At 40.7% G+C, this 17,873-nt stretch overlaps 1 protein-coding gene across 4 annotated transcripts in view; it reads left to right on the plus strand.

Moving 5' to 3' along the window:
- Positions 1–17,873, plus strand: part of SIRT2 (sirtuin 2) — a 47,571-nt gene that overhangs the window by 25,799 nt on the left and 3,899 nt on the right. For all 4 annotated transcript variants that reach the window (XM_075264030.1, XM_075264028.1, XM_075264032.1 and 1 more), the window contains 10 exons: positions 1,362–1,468; positions 2,951–3,007; positions 4,861–4,929; positions 5,004–5,133; positions 6,535–6,594; positions 7,073–7,128; positions 8,874–8,950; positions 10,037–10,088; positions 10,185–10,252; positions 10,791–10,857. In XM_075264030.1, the coding sequence (XP_075120131.1) occupies positions 1,362–1,468; positions 2,951–3,007; positions 4,861–4,929; positions 5,004–5,133; positions 6,535–6,594; positions 7,073–7,128; positions 8,874–8,950; positions 10,037–10,088; positions 10,185–10,252; positions 10,791–10,857 (743 nt within the window). The remainder of the gene's footprint in view (positions 1–1,361; positions 1,469–2,950; positions 3,008–4,860; positions 4,930–5,003; positions 5,134–6,534; positions 6,595–7,072; positions 7,129–8,873; positions 8,951–10,036; positions 10,089–10,184; positions 10,253–10,790; positions 10,858–17,873) is intronic.

A 17,873-nucleotide genomic window follows, 5' to 3' on the forward strand; every position in this document is an offset into this window, starting at 1 on the left:
GGATAGGTTAATTAAGTATATGGCAAAAATGTTCACCAAATACGCCCAATACAATAGCAAAAAAAATAAATAAAATGGGAGTTATACTTTAAATAATCTTCTCAACCCCTTTAAATGCAGTGTACAATGCACTTTTGCTTTCAGACTTTTTTCATGTGGTGTGCCCACTAAGGGCTCGTTCACATCTGCGCCCGGTCTCCGTTATGCAGCTTTCCGTTTCCTGCATAAAACAGAGCAGGATACGGAAACCTGCAGGAGTCTTTCTCACCCATTCATTTGAATGGGTGAGAGAGATGTCCGGCCGTGAGCGGCGGTGAGCGTTTTATGCTCTCCGCTGCGAAACCGGGTTTTATAATCCGGGCACAGAGTCGGACATGCAGTACTCTGTGTCCGGATTAAAAAAAACGGTTTCGCGGCGGAGAGCATAAAACGCTCACGGCCGGACCCGGTCTGTGGTTTCCGTCTTCTGGCATGCAGAAGACGGAAACCACAGAAGGGAGACCCTGAATGCAGGTGTGAACCTAGCGTAATACTTACTGGACCTGAGGTCTGGGTGTCCAGGATTCTGCTTCCTTCAATATCTTTCATGTACCACAACATCAATACATTGACACCTCCTACAGCCCATGTGGGATGTCCACTCCCTTGTGCTGATAGATTTAGAAAAACTAGCATAGAAGGATAACCTTTTCCTCCTCAAATATAAGACTTGGCTCACCATGATGGATATATTAACATTCCTGCAAGACATCTTGATATCCTGGTATGCAATGCTGACATCCTGCTTTCACCATTATTAAAAATCTGTCACTTGATACGCAAGTTTGGTAAAGATCCTGGAAAACATGGAACTTACCAGCTTATATCCCTATCTGCTTCTGGAAAACCTCTTTGAATTTGCACTTGAAAAAGGGTTCCTTTTAACCCTAAACGTGTTGTGCTGTACTGTGTTTATTACAATAAAGTTTCTCTCATCTACATGATCTATCTCCGACCCTTTTTGCACGACCTCTGAGCGCGGATCCTACTCTCTCCCTGTTGTCATATTGACAGTTGTTGTCAAACTATTTGCTAAGTTGCTGGTTAACCACATCACCAGGGTGATCACAACTTTGGTTCACAGAGGCCAGGAGAGGTTTATGGCCAACATGCCGACGGTGGTGTTTGCCACGGATGTTTCTTAATCCTCAGGTAACACGTCACACGTCCCTATGCAGTGGGATCCTTTGATGCAGCATAGGCCTATGACAGCATGGGATGTCTTCATGTGACAAATCCTTTAAGCTCTCATAATAATGACTTTGGGTAGGAATTCCTTTTCTTGTATTGTTCTATTGATCACCCTTCTACTCTTTCCATAGCTGCAGGAATTCCTGATTTTCGTTCGCCAGGTAGTGGCTTGTACGCTAATCTACAGAAATACAACTTGCCATATCCAGAAGCCATATTTGAAGTTGGATTCTTCAAGGTAATACCGATGAATATTTATGCACAGTCACAGAGAACGATAGGTAAATTATACTAACGTAGTCACTTTTTATGTATTAAAGGGACACTCTGCACACAACAAAAAAGTATTATAGTATTTCTTGTAGCTGCCTCTTGTTTTTATTGCTACTTCTTTGTCTTATGTATCAGACTTGGGCTGTTACCTAGCCAGGCTCTGGTGACACACTTTTTCTATTTGAAGCTGTAAAAGCTATGTGTGAGCCATAACCAGCTTCAACAATTCTTGTATCATTAAATTGCATGAAATGTACAACACAAATTTTACAGTGGGTGGACAGAAACTTCTATTAAGGTTACTGCTGATGAATGGACTGACTGCTGTCATACAGTTATAATGAAGCAAGTCATAGTACAACCTCCTTGAGTGTATCCTTATGGTGTCTTAGCTTATTTAGGAGAATATAGAGGAAAATATAATCGCTGTATACTCCCAGCAGACAAAAATGGTTCCAGCTCCAGCAGGTCATGTGATGCTGTGCGGAGGCATCATGGGATCAGTAGCATAGGGATAATCTAAAAATCAAGATGGATTCTTTTCAGAAACAAAGAGGAGACTGCAGTGCAAGAAGTTAGTATAGTATGCCTTAAAGAAGCATGGTATATCATCATATGGGGCATGTACAATAAATAATGAAGTACTGATCAAAAGAATACAAAGGTTCCTTTTCTATAGGCCAGAGGCTTCCCTAGAACTTAAAGATCAATTATCATTACATTTACTATAGTAAAACAGTATTTGTAACAGAGATAAATGTTCAGAATTAGAAATACATAGCTGCTTTCTTCTAGAAATTGCCCGATACATGTCCACAGGTATTGCTTGTAAGCGCCATTGAATTGAGTGGGCCAGAGCTGGAATACCTCACAGAATCTGTAGATAGGTGTGGTGCTGGTTGGAGAAGAAAGCAGCCATGTTTTTCTAATAATGTTCATCCCTTTTAAAGGTGCTATGAAGGTGTTGACAAAAACTTTTGTAAGGCTGGGTTCACACGTGGTTTTTTGGGCCGGATTTTGATGCGGAATCCCCTTTCTTCAGGCGACTCACGACACCTTCCTCCCATCTAGGCCCATTCATTTGGGCCTAATCTGGAGCAGAATGCCTCCGCGCCAAATTCCGATCCAAAAAACTCCTGTGTGTTCGAGTGTGAACCCAGCCTAAATTCACCCCATCCCCAGTCATGACATCTCTATGGGTCAAGATGCCTTGCAAATTTTCCTCTCAACCAGTGTAGCCGAGGCGTGCTATGCACAGGTAAAGATTTCAATGTACAAATGAGTAAAAAAACCAATCTCCTTCCTGATTGATAGAGTCCCAAGTGGTGGAACCTTCTCTTTGACATTGATAATATTGTATACACACATAGTTTGGTGTAAAGACTACGTTAATAATGTTACTTTGTGAGTTTTTATGTTGATTTTTTTATCATGTCTTTTTTTCTAGCAAAACCCGGAACCATTCTTTGCTTTGGCTAGAGAGCTGTACCCAGGACAATTCAAGGTTAGTCCATGTGAGATATATTCAGAAACTGTCACCCCCTCTACATGGTGCAGTGCGCACACTTAATTCCATATCTGGTTTCATCTTTTGACATTGGACAGATTTGTGCTCCATCTGGAATAAAGGCTGATACAGTACCGAATGATTAAAAAAGAATGGTGAAAAATGATAGCCTCATTATTAATAACCGAGAGAATATAACACAAATTTACTAACATGAAAGAGACATACTCATTATCCAGGTTTCATCTATACTCTACAACTGTTTAATGTGATTTTTATTGTTGACATGGCGGATGTCTAAGCTGTAGTCCAGTTCTGTCAAGATCTGTGTCAGTATATCCTCAGATACGGACTCCGTTGTTTCCACTATGCATTGTCTTAAAGGGATTCTACCATTAAACTACCTTTTTTTCTAATGAACCCGTCGGAATAGCCTTAAGAAAGGCTATTCGTCTCCTACCTTTAGACGTGGTCTCCGCCGCGCCATTCCGTAGAAATACCGGTTTGAACCGGTATGCAAATGAGCTCTCCGCAGCAATGAGGGAGGGCTCCAGCGCTGAAAGGCCGATGAGCGCATCCCCATTGCTGCCCGAGAGCTCTTTCCTGCGCCGCCTCCTTCTTCTGCAGCAACTCCGCCTCTTCTGGCTTCTCTTGCTCTTGTAGTTCTATACAAGAGCATAGAGAGGCCACCCCAAAATGGCCGCCGGCCGGCTCCTATATTGAACTGCGAGAGCAGCTACCCAAAAATGGCCGCCGGCCATTTGGGTAGCCGCTCTTGCAGTTCAATACAGGAGCCGGCCGGCGGCCATTTTGGGGTGGCCTCACTATGCTCGTGTATAGAACTACAAGAGCAAGAGAAGCCAGAAGAGGCGGAGTTGCTGCAGAAGAAGGAGGTGGCGCAGGAAAGAGCTCTTGGGCAGCAATGGGGATGCGCTCATCTGTGTTTCAGCGCTGGGGCCCGCCCTCATTGCTGCGAAGAGCTCATTTGCATACCGGTTAAAACCGGTATTTCTACGGAACGGCGCGGCGGAGACCACGTCTAAAGGTAGGAGACGAATAGCCTTTCTGAAGGCTATTCTGATGTGTTCATTAGAAAAAAAAGGTAGTTTAATGGTAGAATCCCTTTAAATTGTATAGATTGTGGTGACCAGTGCACATTGGTGAATCGTTGTTTCTGGCATGCCCAATCCAGTATTCTGGTAGAGTTCAATCCAATCCAAATGGAAATGTGGAGGTCGATCCTCCTACTGATACATTTGGCAGATCTTTCTTTATCTGTGGAACAATCCAGTCCTTTAACATGTCCACATTGGTCTCTCTTTAGCTCAGTAAAGGTACATGGTTCTTCTGAGCCCTAAATTCTAACAATTGACCTTCTCATTGGTATTACTTTAACCACAGGCCGCTGCCCTATGTTAAGAGATATGTATTTATGTTATTATGACACAGGTTATTTGATCTGGCAAAACATAAGTGAGAATGATAATGGTTGACCCACTTATAATACTGTCATTGGGAATACTGAGCATGTGTCATGGCTGGAAGGAAGGCTGTGGAGTCTGTAGGCCTAGCAAATGAGATGGCGCTCTGCTGCGTGTTGTTCACTATGTACTAGATCCTTGCCAGACATGGAGGAGATCTAGTATAATCTCACATGCATTTTCTCATATTCTCTTTAGCATTTTTTGGCTCAATCATTTTATCCACCCCCTTAAAATTTGGAAGGGTAAACGTGACTGAACATTCATGTTCACATAGCATTAGTCTTAACCTGTGAATTTATTTTTATAGTTATTTCTTCATTGACTTTACTTTATAATCTCTCACTAAAATGTTGTCTTTTCTTTCAGCCAACTATTTGCCATTATTTCATGCGGCTGATGAAAGAGAAGGGTCTGCTTCTTCGTTGTTACACTCAGGTATCACAATGTCTTCTGCATTCAGTACCTGTGCATATCTACATAGACATGATGAAGTTTTTCCCTTCACATAGAACATAGACACATTGGAGCGAGTGGCCGGGCTGACTTCTGATGACTTAGTTGAGGCTCACGGAACTTTCCACACCTCTCACTGCATCGGAACTTTCTGTAGAGCTGAATATCCACTTCCTTGGATGAAAGGTAGTAAATTGATTCATCTTGTTATTTTAGTTGCAAAATGATGTGTTCATGAATTTCTTAATATATCTCAATAATGGCTGAAGCTCCATTTTATCTATTACAGAGTTTCAAATTCCCTATTAAGATTTTAGTCTTAAGGCGGTCTGTCAGGAGTAAATAGGGTAGAAATCTAATGACAGGAACTTGTAGAGAAGATTCTACAATTTCTAAATGTATTTCTATGATTCTGTTTTGGAGCCTCATTTGTCATGCATAGTTTAGTCATTTGCCAAGGAATCTAAAGCTGAGACCAAAGCACATGATATGGATGTTCTGTAACTTTGACCCATCCCAAGAAGGTCTGATTGTTACCAAAATGTATCAACGGGCAAATAATTTATTATAATATATACTGTAATTGACATTTGTGCCTTATTGCCAAGCGGAAAATTGTTTGTTACTAATAAATACTGATATGCAAACAACAAATGTTTTTGAGAGTGCAATGGATTTTGATTTGTTTGGCTTTTCTTGGGTTGGAGAGCCCCCCCTCCCCCCACAAGTTCCTCTAATTTAACATTTGGTGTTCCTGAAATAAAATTTATCATGCAAGCTAAAGCACACACCCAAAACATGGTTCCTTCATTTGCACATGAATAAATAGCAATTTACATGAAAATGGGGCTCCAACATCTGGACACTATAGAATCACCTTTACAATGTAATGAGTGAGTCTGTCACCAGAACCCGGCATATCAACCCAGCCCCGGGCACAGACATTTATTCAGGTGACCCTGAGTTTATACGTTGGGTGGGGGGGGGAAGGGGCCGCCAATACAGACCCGGCATCTGCTGTAATAGGCGGATGCCGGGGAGGGTTAGACGCTGGCACATGTGCCGGGGCCTGAGACATCGCTACACTCCTACCCTGCATGAAGCCAGCAGGAGCGATGCTGCTATTGCGGGGAGGGACAGAGGAGCGGAATAGCAGCATCACTCCTGCCGCTGCTGGCTTGATGCAGGGCAGGAGTGTAGCGATGTCTCAGGCCCCGGCACATGTGCTGGCGTCTAACCCTCCCTGGCATCCGCCTTCCTATTACAGCGGATGCCGAGTCTGTATTGCGGCCACATTCGGACTATAAGACGCACCCTTCTTTTCCCCCCAAATTTTGGGGAAAAAAAGTGCGTCTTATAGTCCGAAAAATACGGTAAATGTAAATGTTGTCTAGTGACATCTGCAGGTAGCCAGCATCTAACTTTTACATCAACAAGACGTCCATAAGCAATCAATAAAGTGTGAGCTTATGGACTGTACTTCAGATAAACTTGATCTGATCCAATACAAGTTGTAATATTTTAATTGTTGTAATTTTTTATTGAATGTCATGTAAATATGATTTTATTTTGATTCTTCTTTTTTAGAAAAGATCTTTTCAGATCTGATCCCTAAATGTGATAAGTGTAGTAGCTTGGTTAAACCAGGTAAGACATTTCAGATGCAAAGTGATTTACATACTATTTACCTATAGTGCACACAGTGGTAGTGATACCTTTTTTGGCTGCTCACTTTTTACAATTGAAGCACATTTTTTAAAATATGTTTTACCTGTAAAACCGTGTGTGGTCAGAAACTGCATTACAAAACTGTGAGAAGAGAATCGGCTGAATCTGTGTAATGGTCTTGTATTTTGACCATTGCTTTACAAGTTGTTCTCTGGTTGTGTTTTACAGTATCATTTTTATCCAGAACTGCATGTAAAATACTTACGGCTTCTGATCTAGATCCTGTCACACGTCCTGACTGTTTCAGAGTCTTCTCAAAGATGAATTTGTACATTAACCTTAATGGTCATATAGTATAATTGTAGTTTGGAGAGAAAAGTAAAACAGCAGAAAAAACATTCTACTGACATTATAATAGTGAGATCATTCTGTAATGTTAGTGTATGCTTCCTTTTAGATATTGTGTTTTTCGGAGAAAGCTTGCCATCCCGATTCTTCTCTGCCTTAAAATCTGTAAGTTGTGGGTATACTACAATGTGCAAGAGGAGTAAACTGCCTTTCTGTTGTAATTGTCATCATTTGTTTTCCTTTGTTTTATACTGAAGATTGGGGGAATATAAACGAACATATTTAGCTAGGTACAGGTCACAAACACACATGTAAGGACGCATTCACGTCTTGTTTCTGACATCCGATTAGCAAATCTGTTTAATACAGGCAAATAACAGATGCAACAAACAGACGTTGGGTTTCTTTGACAATATTTTTGTGCCATTCAAAAAAAAAAAAAACCCCGAAAAACCCAACATCAACATATCCATTTTTTTTTATTTTTTTTTTACATTGACGCCATGTAAACACATGACCATTCTTTTGCATTTGATTTTTGCACCCCAGGAATGTAAAAAAGATGATGTGAATGCATTCTTAAAGGGATTATCCCACAGATACACATTACTGAACCATGTTAGATCAGGCATCATTGAACACAAAAAATGTATCTGTTTCTGGATGTTACTGGTACGTACTTCATGTGGCACCCTCTGGTGTTCACTCTTATGTCTGCCATCTTTGTCCATGGGAGGTGATCGTGCATGCTTCTTAGCTCAGTCCCACAATTTGGATCCTCTTGTTCACATTTTGCTATTGTGTACTTTTGTTTAATAGATGATTTACAGTCAAAGGATAAAGATGTGATAGTGGTAAAAAGTGTAGTGGAGATAACTGCCAGTCTTCACATCTCCTGTGCCTGATTTATGAGGAGGAGCAGACCTCCGTATAAATCAGGAGGAACCTCTGCTGGGTCATGCACCTGCACCGAAATGTATGCCAGCTCAGAACTATTATAGCTTTCGGCATCATTTGCTCCATCAAACTGGTGTAAATGATCAGAAATCTGATGGGTTGGTGGCTCTGGCCATGCAGCACCCCTTCCAAGTTACTACTAATTTGACTACACTTTCTTGGATCAGTTTTCTCAAACTGGGAAAAAGGGGCTAAAATAAAAGCAAGTAAACAAGTGGGCTCTGATTCCAGCACTGCAGTCATGTTGTCAGTGCCCCAGTGCAGATTTTCTGACTCTGAAGTGTTGGCTACAGATGAACTACAGAACATGACTGCTCAGCCTAGTAATTCAGGGCTTTAATGTATTAAACGTTTTGAAAGTGGGCCCCCGAATACACCCCATAACTTAATTTCCCCTGCCCCAGTGTTACGTAAAAAAAAAAAAAAATTAATACTCACCAAACCATGTTCCTGTGGACCGGCAGGCTCCAACTGTAATGTCTGCGGCCTAGCGCTCATTGCGCTTCCCTGCCGCAGACAAATCAGCTGAAGGCTGAATAATACTATTCACTAAGGTATTCTACCTGACTGCCACCCGGAAGAGCAGGACATCACCCGAAATTTGGGACTGTCACACTCGATCCGGAGCAGCTGAGGGGGCCCCTGCAACCATAGGGCCCGGGCCAGCTGCACTGTTGCACCTATGGTTAAAGCGGCCCTGTAATTCATGGCAACAGCCACATTTAAGCCCATGACTCTGTTGCCGGAATACTGCAACCTTAAACCAATTCAGAGGAACGGAATCCTGCTGTTGGTCTGTGGCAAAGAAGAGGAGAGTATCACTTTATGATTTTAATCCCTTTAACCCATGTCAAACTACTGCTTTGTCTCCTGATTTACTCATATATGACCATTATTTATTTTTAGTGGAAATGCTTTGTAACATATGAATCGGTTACTCTTTATCTTACTAGGATTTCCAAAAAGTTGATCTCCTTATTGTGATGGGAACTTCTCTTCAGGTGCAGCCATTTGCCTCACTTATTGGCAAGTAAGTTTTGCCTCCCCTTGCATATACTGTATAGTACTGTATTTAATAACCATTTTTATGATGTGGTGATTTAGGTGTAATTTTCTAAATCTATCATTTTAACAAAACTCATTTTTGTTAGTTGTGTTGCTAGGATTTTACATTTAAGGTTTGAGTGAAAAGGAGCAATTTTTAGGTCAGAAATGTAGAAATACCTTTATTTAAGAATATAAGAACACTTCCACTTTCTCTTCTTCACTTCCTTTTACTACTATTGTTTTACATCTTTGTAAAAGCAAGTGGAAACATTTGCTGTTCACTCATACCTTAAGGATGACCGGGCCACGGTAAGATTTACTTACTGGAAATCTGAATCACAAAGCTGCAATCTGATTGGCGCTGTGGTTAATAGTTTAAGGGATCCCCTAATTTTGTGCATTCCGCCAGGTTTCCATCTTCAGCACTGGCGAAACTGGACAGGAGACGGAAACCCGGAGCTTTAAAGCCCATTCACTTGAATGGGTTTGTAAAGATGACTGTCTGTGTCCACCTGCTGCCTGTTCGCGGGGAAACCGCTTTTTTAGTCGGATTTGCAAGACTTTGTGTCTGGCTAAAAAAAACCTGTTTCCCCGTGGACAGGAAGCAGGCGGACACAGACAGTCACCTTTACAAACCCATTCAAGTAAATGGGTTTTAAAGCTAACCGCCGGATTTCCATCTCCTGTCCAGTTTTGCTGGTACTGAAAACGGAAACCTGGCGGAATGCACAAACCCCAGAAAGAGCGCAAGTGTGAACCCCACCCCTTACTGGCACTGAGTTCCCTGCAATGAAGTGGGGAGCGGCAGTAGGCCACAGCAATAGGAAAATAAACTAGTCATTGTCCCTAATAAAATGGGCACTATGAGTTTTTCAACACACCAGCTAACTAGAGTATATACCAAATACTAGTATAGAGTGGATTTAGACAATATGTAATGTAGCGTCGCTTATAGTGAAACGCTTATGTCATATTACCATTGTTATGTTAAATAGTTTGTTCATACACACTTCAATTTATAGAAGGAAATAACCCAAACTCGGCAGTAACCAGTGTTTTCTCTCTCCAGGGTGCCCAGTAAAACTCCCCGTCTGCTGATCAACAAAGAGAAAACTGGAGAGGTACGGGAGACAAACTGGAGAGCGAAGCTGCTTTTTACCAGTTTTTCTAAGTTAAGTTTAATTTAGGTTTTTATTTTTTACTTTCTCTGACCCCAGGGAGACTCGTTTTTTGGACTTCTCGGTTTGGGCGGAGGCATGGACTTTGACTCAGAGAAAGCCTACAGGTGATAAACCATTTCTATATACTATCCTGAAGTCTTTAGTACACTTGCCCAGAAGGAATTGTTCACTTTGACCAACTTTTGTCCTTATGACTGTATAAGTCTATAGTCATCATAGAGCGGATCCCTCACCCTATATGAGTCAGAGTGGAGACTCACTACAGATAGCAGCTCCCACTTGCCCTGACCATGTAATGCTATAATTTGACTGTTGCTGATAATAATTGCAGTGGCCTGCGACAGCCTAAAAAAACAGCTGGTAACCAGCGGTTTCAGCTGCCTGACGGTCAAAACTTGTCAAGCTATATAACATTTGTTTAGCCAGGTTTAATATCCGTGCTACTTCTATGAAGGGCTGTGTGTTAAGTGTTAATACAGTATCACCAAGAAATGATGAAAATGTTTAATCCTGTAACAGCTCATTGACATATGCTTATGTAATATTTTCAGATTGTTCTATATGTGTAGCTGTACTGAATAATGCCTTCATAGGCTGTCAGTGCATCTACACAGCTCTAATTGTCACTTGTGTTTGTTTTAGGGATGTGGCCTGGCTTGGAAATTGTGATGATGGTTGCCTTGCTTTAGCTGACTTCTTAGGATGGAAGGTATGAATGTGAAGTATACGATATAACACAACAGCTGGGGTTAGCAATCTCCAGCATCCTAGCTTCTGTGAAACTACAACTCCCAACATGCTCCATTCACTTCCATGGGAGGTCCAAGAACAGCAGAGCAAATATGCATGCTGGGAGTTGTAGTTTTACAAAAGCTGGAGTGCCGAATGTTGCCTACCCCTGCCCTACAGTGTAAGATACACCACTATAGTTATATCTCAAGTCAATTCGCAGACTTCTGCTCCCTGTCTTGGTTTTACATTCTGATTGTTTCTGGATCTAAGTAGTAGGTGGATTTCCGGCAGTGTTCTGTGGCAAAATATGCAAAATAACTTTCATGTAAAGATGAATATACACGAAACATCCGTAGGCTGTTACTCATTTCAGGACAGGTTCAGACTCCTCCAGTGGAAAAGATAATCTCACTTGTAGTACCAGGTACATTGATCAAGGACCCGGCACTGTTTCAAATAGACAGTTTAACCCATTGTCCTCATCAGAGTTTATAGCACTTGTGTCCATGGTGCACTTCCTAAATATACTGTACAGTGTGCCACCTTTATTAATTCACCAGGAAGTTCTGACTGCATCCATTTAGATTGACTCTAAGGTAAAACAAACAAAAAAAAAAACATGACAGAAGCTTTCTTCCATCATGCTTGTTTACTTTTGTAACTGAAAATGAAGTTCTGCAGGTGTGACTTTTTCCTAATAAATAAATAAAATAATAATAATAATAATACCGTATATACTCGAGTATAAGCCGACCCGAATATAAGCCGACCCCCCTAATTTTACCACAAAAAATGGTGAAAAATTGACTCGAGTATAAGCCTAGGGGGGAAATGCAGCAGCTACTGGAAAATTTCAAAAATTAAAATGGTCGGAGTTTTTGGGTGCAGTAGATGCTGGGAAAGGGGAGGGGGTGTTTTGGTTGTCTGTCTGCCCCTACCCTGAGCTTGAGGACTGGATTTTCAGTCTGGCTGAATATAGGGTATCTGCAGTGCTCCTATTAACCCCTTCCCAACGGAACAGGAGCACTGCAGATACCCTATATTCAGTAGACAGGGCACTATCAGACACAGGGTGATACCTAATGGGTATGTGTTTCACAGTCATTTTCTACTTTTGTATGTATTCTAGGGAAGGGAGGGATTAAGAACTTTTATTTTTTAAATCTTTTTTTTTTTTTTTTTTTTTTTTGCTGCACTATATTATGGGAGATTCTATACATTGATATTGATACCCTCCCCAAAATTTTTTTTTTTTTTTTTTTTTTTTGCTGACTCGAGTATAAGCCCAGGGGGGCTTTTTCAGCACAAAAACTGGGCTGAAAAATTCAGCTTATACTCGAGTATATACGGTAATAATACTTTAATTACGGTAGTGTGAATCCGCCCTAACAGAGCATCATTTTGACTGCATTTCACAGAAAAGAGTCTGTTAATGCTATTAATATAAAATATAGTAGAAACTATATTTAGTTTATTTTTCTGCTTTATAGGACTACTACATATTTAGCATTGATGCTTTAAACAATGAATATCTATCTATCTATACACACACAACATATACGTACATGTATGTGTTTATATTTACAGCTTAGACTCAACTGGTAAACGTGTATAGTGGTTGTGCATTGTAGGAGTGCATAAATATATACAGTGCTCTCAGAAAGTCCTCAGACCCTTTCACTTTTTTAATATTTGGTTATGTTGAGGCCTTGCACTAAAAGTTCTCCCCATCAATACTGCCCACAATGTGAAAACAGAGTTTTGGAATTTTTTTGCAAATTTATTAAAAAGGAAAAACTAAAATTTTGCGTGGACAGAAATATTTAGACCCTTTGCTATGACACTTAATATTGAATAGCTCTGGACACCTACCACAGATCTGCACTGACAGTTCCTAAGAACACCGTGCTCTCTGTTAGTCTTAGATGGAAGATGTTTGGAATAACCAGACTCTATCTCGAGCTGACTGCCCCACTAAAGAACCCAATGGTCACTCTAACCGAGCTACAAAGATCTTGTGCGCAGATGGGAGACACTTCCAGAAGGTGAACCATCACTGCAGCACCTCACCAATCTGGGCTTTGTGGTAGAATGGCTCTCACAAGAAAAAGAGAAATGAAAGACTGGAGTTTGTAAAAAAAAAAAAAAAAAAAAAAAAAAAAGAAGCACCTAAAGCACTCCCAGACTGTGAGAAACCAAATGCTCTAGTCTGATAAAGCCAAGCTTTGGCCTCAATTCTACGCTTCATATCAGGAGGAAGCCAGGCGCTACTTATCACCTAAAAGCCTATCAACAGAAACCCTGAGTCAGAAATGGCAAAATATTTCATAATTTGATACTTTATTGAAAAGTTATTAAACTAAGCAAGGTTAAGAAGGAATGAGTCTTAAGATGTGGAGCGCATGACAGGAGGAGACAATACATACAAAAATGCCATATGCAAGCAGTACACCAAAAATAAAGAAAAAGAAGTACATTTGATATATTTGTCAAACAGCAGAAGGCGCTATATTACACTAAGTAACATGAATGGGTAGTTAGAAAATGCAATTACCAATGACGTTTTTCTGTGAGTCATCTGCTGCTCATGACCTGCCCAATTCCATCCTTACAGTTAAGCATGGTGGTGGTAGAGGTATGTCAGGGGTTTTTCCAGTGCTTGGGACAAGGAAACTGGTCAGGGTTAATGTAAAGCTGTATACAGCAAAGCACAGAGGTATGAAAACCTGATCCAGAATGCACTGGTTGCCCAGCCAAAGTCCTGACTTGAGCTCCATCGAACATCTCGGGAGAGACCTGATAATGACTATCCAGTGACCGTCCCTATTCAACCTGGCAGAACTTGAGAGAGTTTGAGAGAAGAATGGCAGAGAGTCTCCAAATTCAGGCAAGCAAAGCATTTGGCATCATACCCAAGAAGACCGGAGGCAGCAACTTCTACCAAAGATAGTTCAACTAAGTACTGAATAAAGGGTGTGAATACTTATGGTATTGCAGGATTTTACTTTTTCATTTTGAATAATTTTGTAAAGATTTCTAACTTTCTGTTTTCACTTTCTCACTATGGAGTATTGAATGCAGAATCAAGGGGGAAACATGATTTTATTTTTCTTAAGTACAAAGCCACAATATAACAAAATATGAAAAAAAATAAGGGTATGAAGACTTTCTGAATGTGTTGTATATATAAGGTCTCATTTATACTCACAAATACAATAAAACACACAGGTATGTGATATTTAAGTTTACTTTTTTGCAAAAAAAAAAAAAAAAAATCAGGACATCACATGAGTTTTCAGCATTGAGCATTATGGGTATTTTTGTAGCCAATGGTTACTGGAAGACAGTCTTGTAACTGTGGCATTACATCTGTCATAGTGTAACTGCCTTCTAGGTGTTCAGGCTTACCAACGGAAATGTGTGTACAACTTCCTGAGAAATGTCTGAATGTGCTAACATTTCCAGCTATTCTTCTGACAATACATTTGTTCAGCTACATTAAAAAAAAAAGCAGAATTCATTTTAGTAACTTAGGATAAGTCTTTATAATAAACTGCCGGTGGAACTATCAATAAATGATTTAAGAAATAGTAAGGTAGCCTATACTATGTAACAAAGTAGCAAAGAATGGGGACAGGTCTTCTCTCATGGTTACCAAAAATGTGCAGTTTTGGCCCTAAAAGAGGTCTAAAGTAAGCCAACCAAGTAGTAGTATAAAATAAGACATAAAGATGTGCTAAACTTGGCACATCTAGTCTAGCTCTAAGCTGTCTGATTTTTAAGATTCCATTAATAAAACTACCCCCCGTGTCAGCAGCCTCATAAGATGAGTGGCCAAAGTCAAGCATCTGCACAAAAACCTAAGATCAACATGTGCATCGCTAGTTGTTCGTTGGCGTAGGCCACAACTGGACTCTGTGGAAATATATTTTCTGAACTAAAGAAACAAGTTTCACTCTCTGACAGTCTAGACTGTAATGGATAAATTAAAGATTTCTAGATATTGTTAGAACGCTGCTTGGGCACGCATAGTGTATAGGCCTGCTATAAATTTTGGTGAAAGAGCCCATAAAGGGATGAACTAAACTTTTGGACAACTTTTGATTTCTGGCAGTAATAAATTATGTAATATACTTTGTTCACAAATTTTGTCTCCTTTCTGTGAAATCCTGCATTTTTTTCACTCTTTCCCTTGCTTCTGTATTAGAGGGATTCTACCACTAAAATACTTTTTTTTTTTCTAGTTACCACGTCGGAATAGCCTTTAAAAAGGCTATTCGTCTCTTACCTGTGGAAGTGCTCTCCGCCGCGCCGTTCGTTCAAAATACCGGTTTGTACCGGTATGCTAATTAGTTCTCTCGCAGCGATGGGGGCGTCCCCATCGCAGGAGCAGCGATGGGGGCGTCCCCATTGCAGCTCGAAAACCGACCGCAGCGCCGCCTCTCTGGTCTTCGTTGTCCTCCCCTTGCCTCTTCAGCGTCTGTCGGACGCCTGCGCAGTATGCTCTCTGTTCAGCGAAGCTTGCCGAACGTACTGCGCATGCGCGAAAGTGCGGTCCCAGCCATAGTGCGGGCACCGCACTTTCGCGCATGCGCAGTACGTTCGGCAAGCTTCGCCGAACAGAGAGCATACTGCGCAGGCGTCCGACAGACGCTGAAGAGGCAAGGGGAGGACACCGAAGACCAGAGAGGCGGCGCTGCGGTCGGTTTTCGAGCTGCAATGGGGACGCCCCCATCGCTGCTCCTGCGATGGGGACGCCCCCATCGCTGCGAGAGAACTAATTAGCATACCGGTACAAACCGGTATTTTGAACGAACGGCGCGGCGGAGAGCACTTCCACAGGTAAGAGACGAATAGCCTTTTTAAAGGCTATTCCGACGTGGTAACTAGAAAAAAAAGTGTTTTAGTGGTAGAATCCCTTTAAGAGCCGTTTCTGCCTCTCACTGAATGTTACTGTGTATAGAAGTACAGGGCTGTAAAATGGACAGAAAATAAGGGCAGGGTCACTTCAAACAATTATATCTCAGACATTAGGAAACGTACAAATTTATTTTTGTGTCCTATGAAAAGAGGAGATTCTCTTTAGTGCTATGTAAATTATTTCCAGAGATATCACTGGTTGAAAACATAGTTGGGTTTAGGATACTATATCATATATATTATATAGCATATATGCATATAAATATCCTAATTCTAACTGTGTATTCAACCAGTGATATCTCAGGAAATATTTTAGATAGGACTTAGCCTTAGTCTTGTCTTTCATACGATACATAAAGCAAGTTTGTACGTTTTATAATGTCTGAGATATAACTGTTTGAAGTGACCCTCCCCTATCCTCATGTTCTCTACAGTGTACAGCCCCTACCTAATCCAAACCCGTACTCCGAACACAGTAACATACAGTGAGAGGCAGAAACAGCTTTCAGTACAGAAACAAGGGAAAGAGAAAAATGCAGGATTTGACAAAAATGATCCAAAATTGTTAATAAAGTAGCGTATATACTCCAGTATAAGCCGACCCGAATATAAGCCGAGGCCCCTAATTTTACCACAAAAAACTGGGAAAACTTATTGACTCGAGTATAAGCCTAGGGAGGGAAATGCAGCAGCTACTGGAAAATTTAAAAAACTAAAATGGTCAGAGTTTTTGGGTGCAGTAGGTGCTAGGAAAGGGAAGGGGGTGTTTTGGTTGTCTGTCTGCCCCTTCCCTGAGCTTGAGGACTGAGTTTTTTCTTCCCCCACTTGGAATTCAGCCTGGCTGAATATAGGGTATCTGAAATGCTCCTATTAACCCCTTCCTGACGGAACAGGAGCACTGCAGATACCCTATATTCAGTAGACCGGGCATTTTCAGACACAGGGATACCTAATGTGTATGTGTTTCACAGTAATTTTCTACTTTTGTATGTATTCTAGGGAAAGGAGTGATTTACAACTTTTATTTTTTTTAAATCCTTTTTTTTTTTTTTGCACTATAGGGAGATTCTATACATTGATATTGTGGCTGGTCATAGACCCCTTCCCCCCCTCCCCCCTAAAGAAAAAAAAAATCTTTTCTTTTTTTTTGCTGACTCGGGTATAAGCCGAGGGGGGCTTTTTCAGCACAAAAATTTGGCTTATACTCGAGTATATACGGTATATTATATAATCTATTAATGCCACACATACTGCCAGAAATCAAAGCTGTCTGAAAGTTTAGTTACACTTGAATAAATATGCCAGGCTACATATATGACAATGGCCAGAATGCACCTTAGCACATTGAAGTGTTGCTGCAGTTTTTAAATATATGAGCTGAGGATGGTTAGAATATTATGACTTAGAAGATATGGAGTTCTGTGTTATAGGTTTTAGCATAAGTTTGCTAAACTAGCTGTATGAAAAGGATATGTCACAGATGCACACTTTAATTCTAGAATCTAGATGAACCTTCAGCACCTAACCCATGTTGCCCACTTCACCCTAGTCGAGTCTGCTGATACTGAAGCACTGGCCTGTGCACCTCACAGACAATGAGATGTGCCTATAGACCCTTGAGGGTTTACAAAATCCAAAATTATGGCATTTCAGCAATCCCTGGATGTCACATGTACTTCTCCAACCCCCTTAACGTTTATTGAATAATCACTTTATACTTTATTATTATTATTCCCACTTCTACTTACTATGTCACTGATTCTGGTTATGTGGTGGACGTCATCCCTTACCAGTGCTTATCACAAGGCCATGTTTACATAGTTACTTTGGGTGAAAAACACACAGGCCAAACAAGGTTCCCTTTATATATCACTTATTATACATCATTGAAGCGTATTACGTATAACTATAAATGTCATTTTTAAGTGATGACATAGTTTCTGCCATCTGTACCTCCTGTGGAAGGACATGCCATAGTTTACTGGAACGGTAAAGACCCCTTTTCTATATATTCATGTCCTCACAGTTATTTGTTATGATCGCACGTGTTTTAAGATCATATTCACTTACTTT

Source organism: Leptodactylus fuscus, chromosome 2 (assembly GCF_031893055.1).
Source record: "Leptodactylus fuscus isolate aLepFus1 chromosome 2, aLepFus1.hap2, whole genome shotgun sequence".
NCBI classification, from domain to species: Eukaryota; Metazoa; Chordata; class Amphibia; order Anura; family Leptodactylidae; genus Leptodactylus; species Leptodactylus fuscus.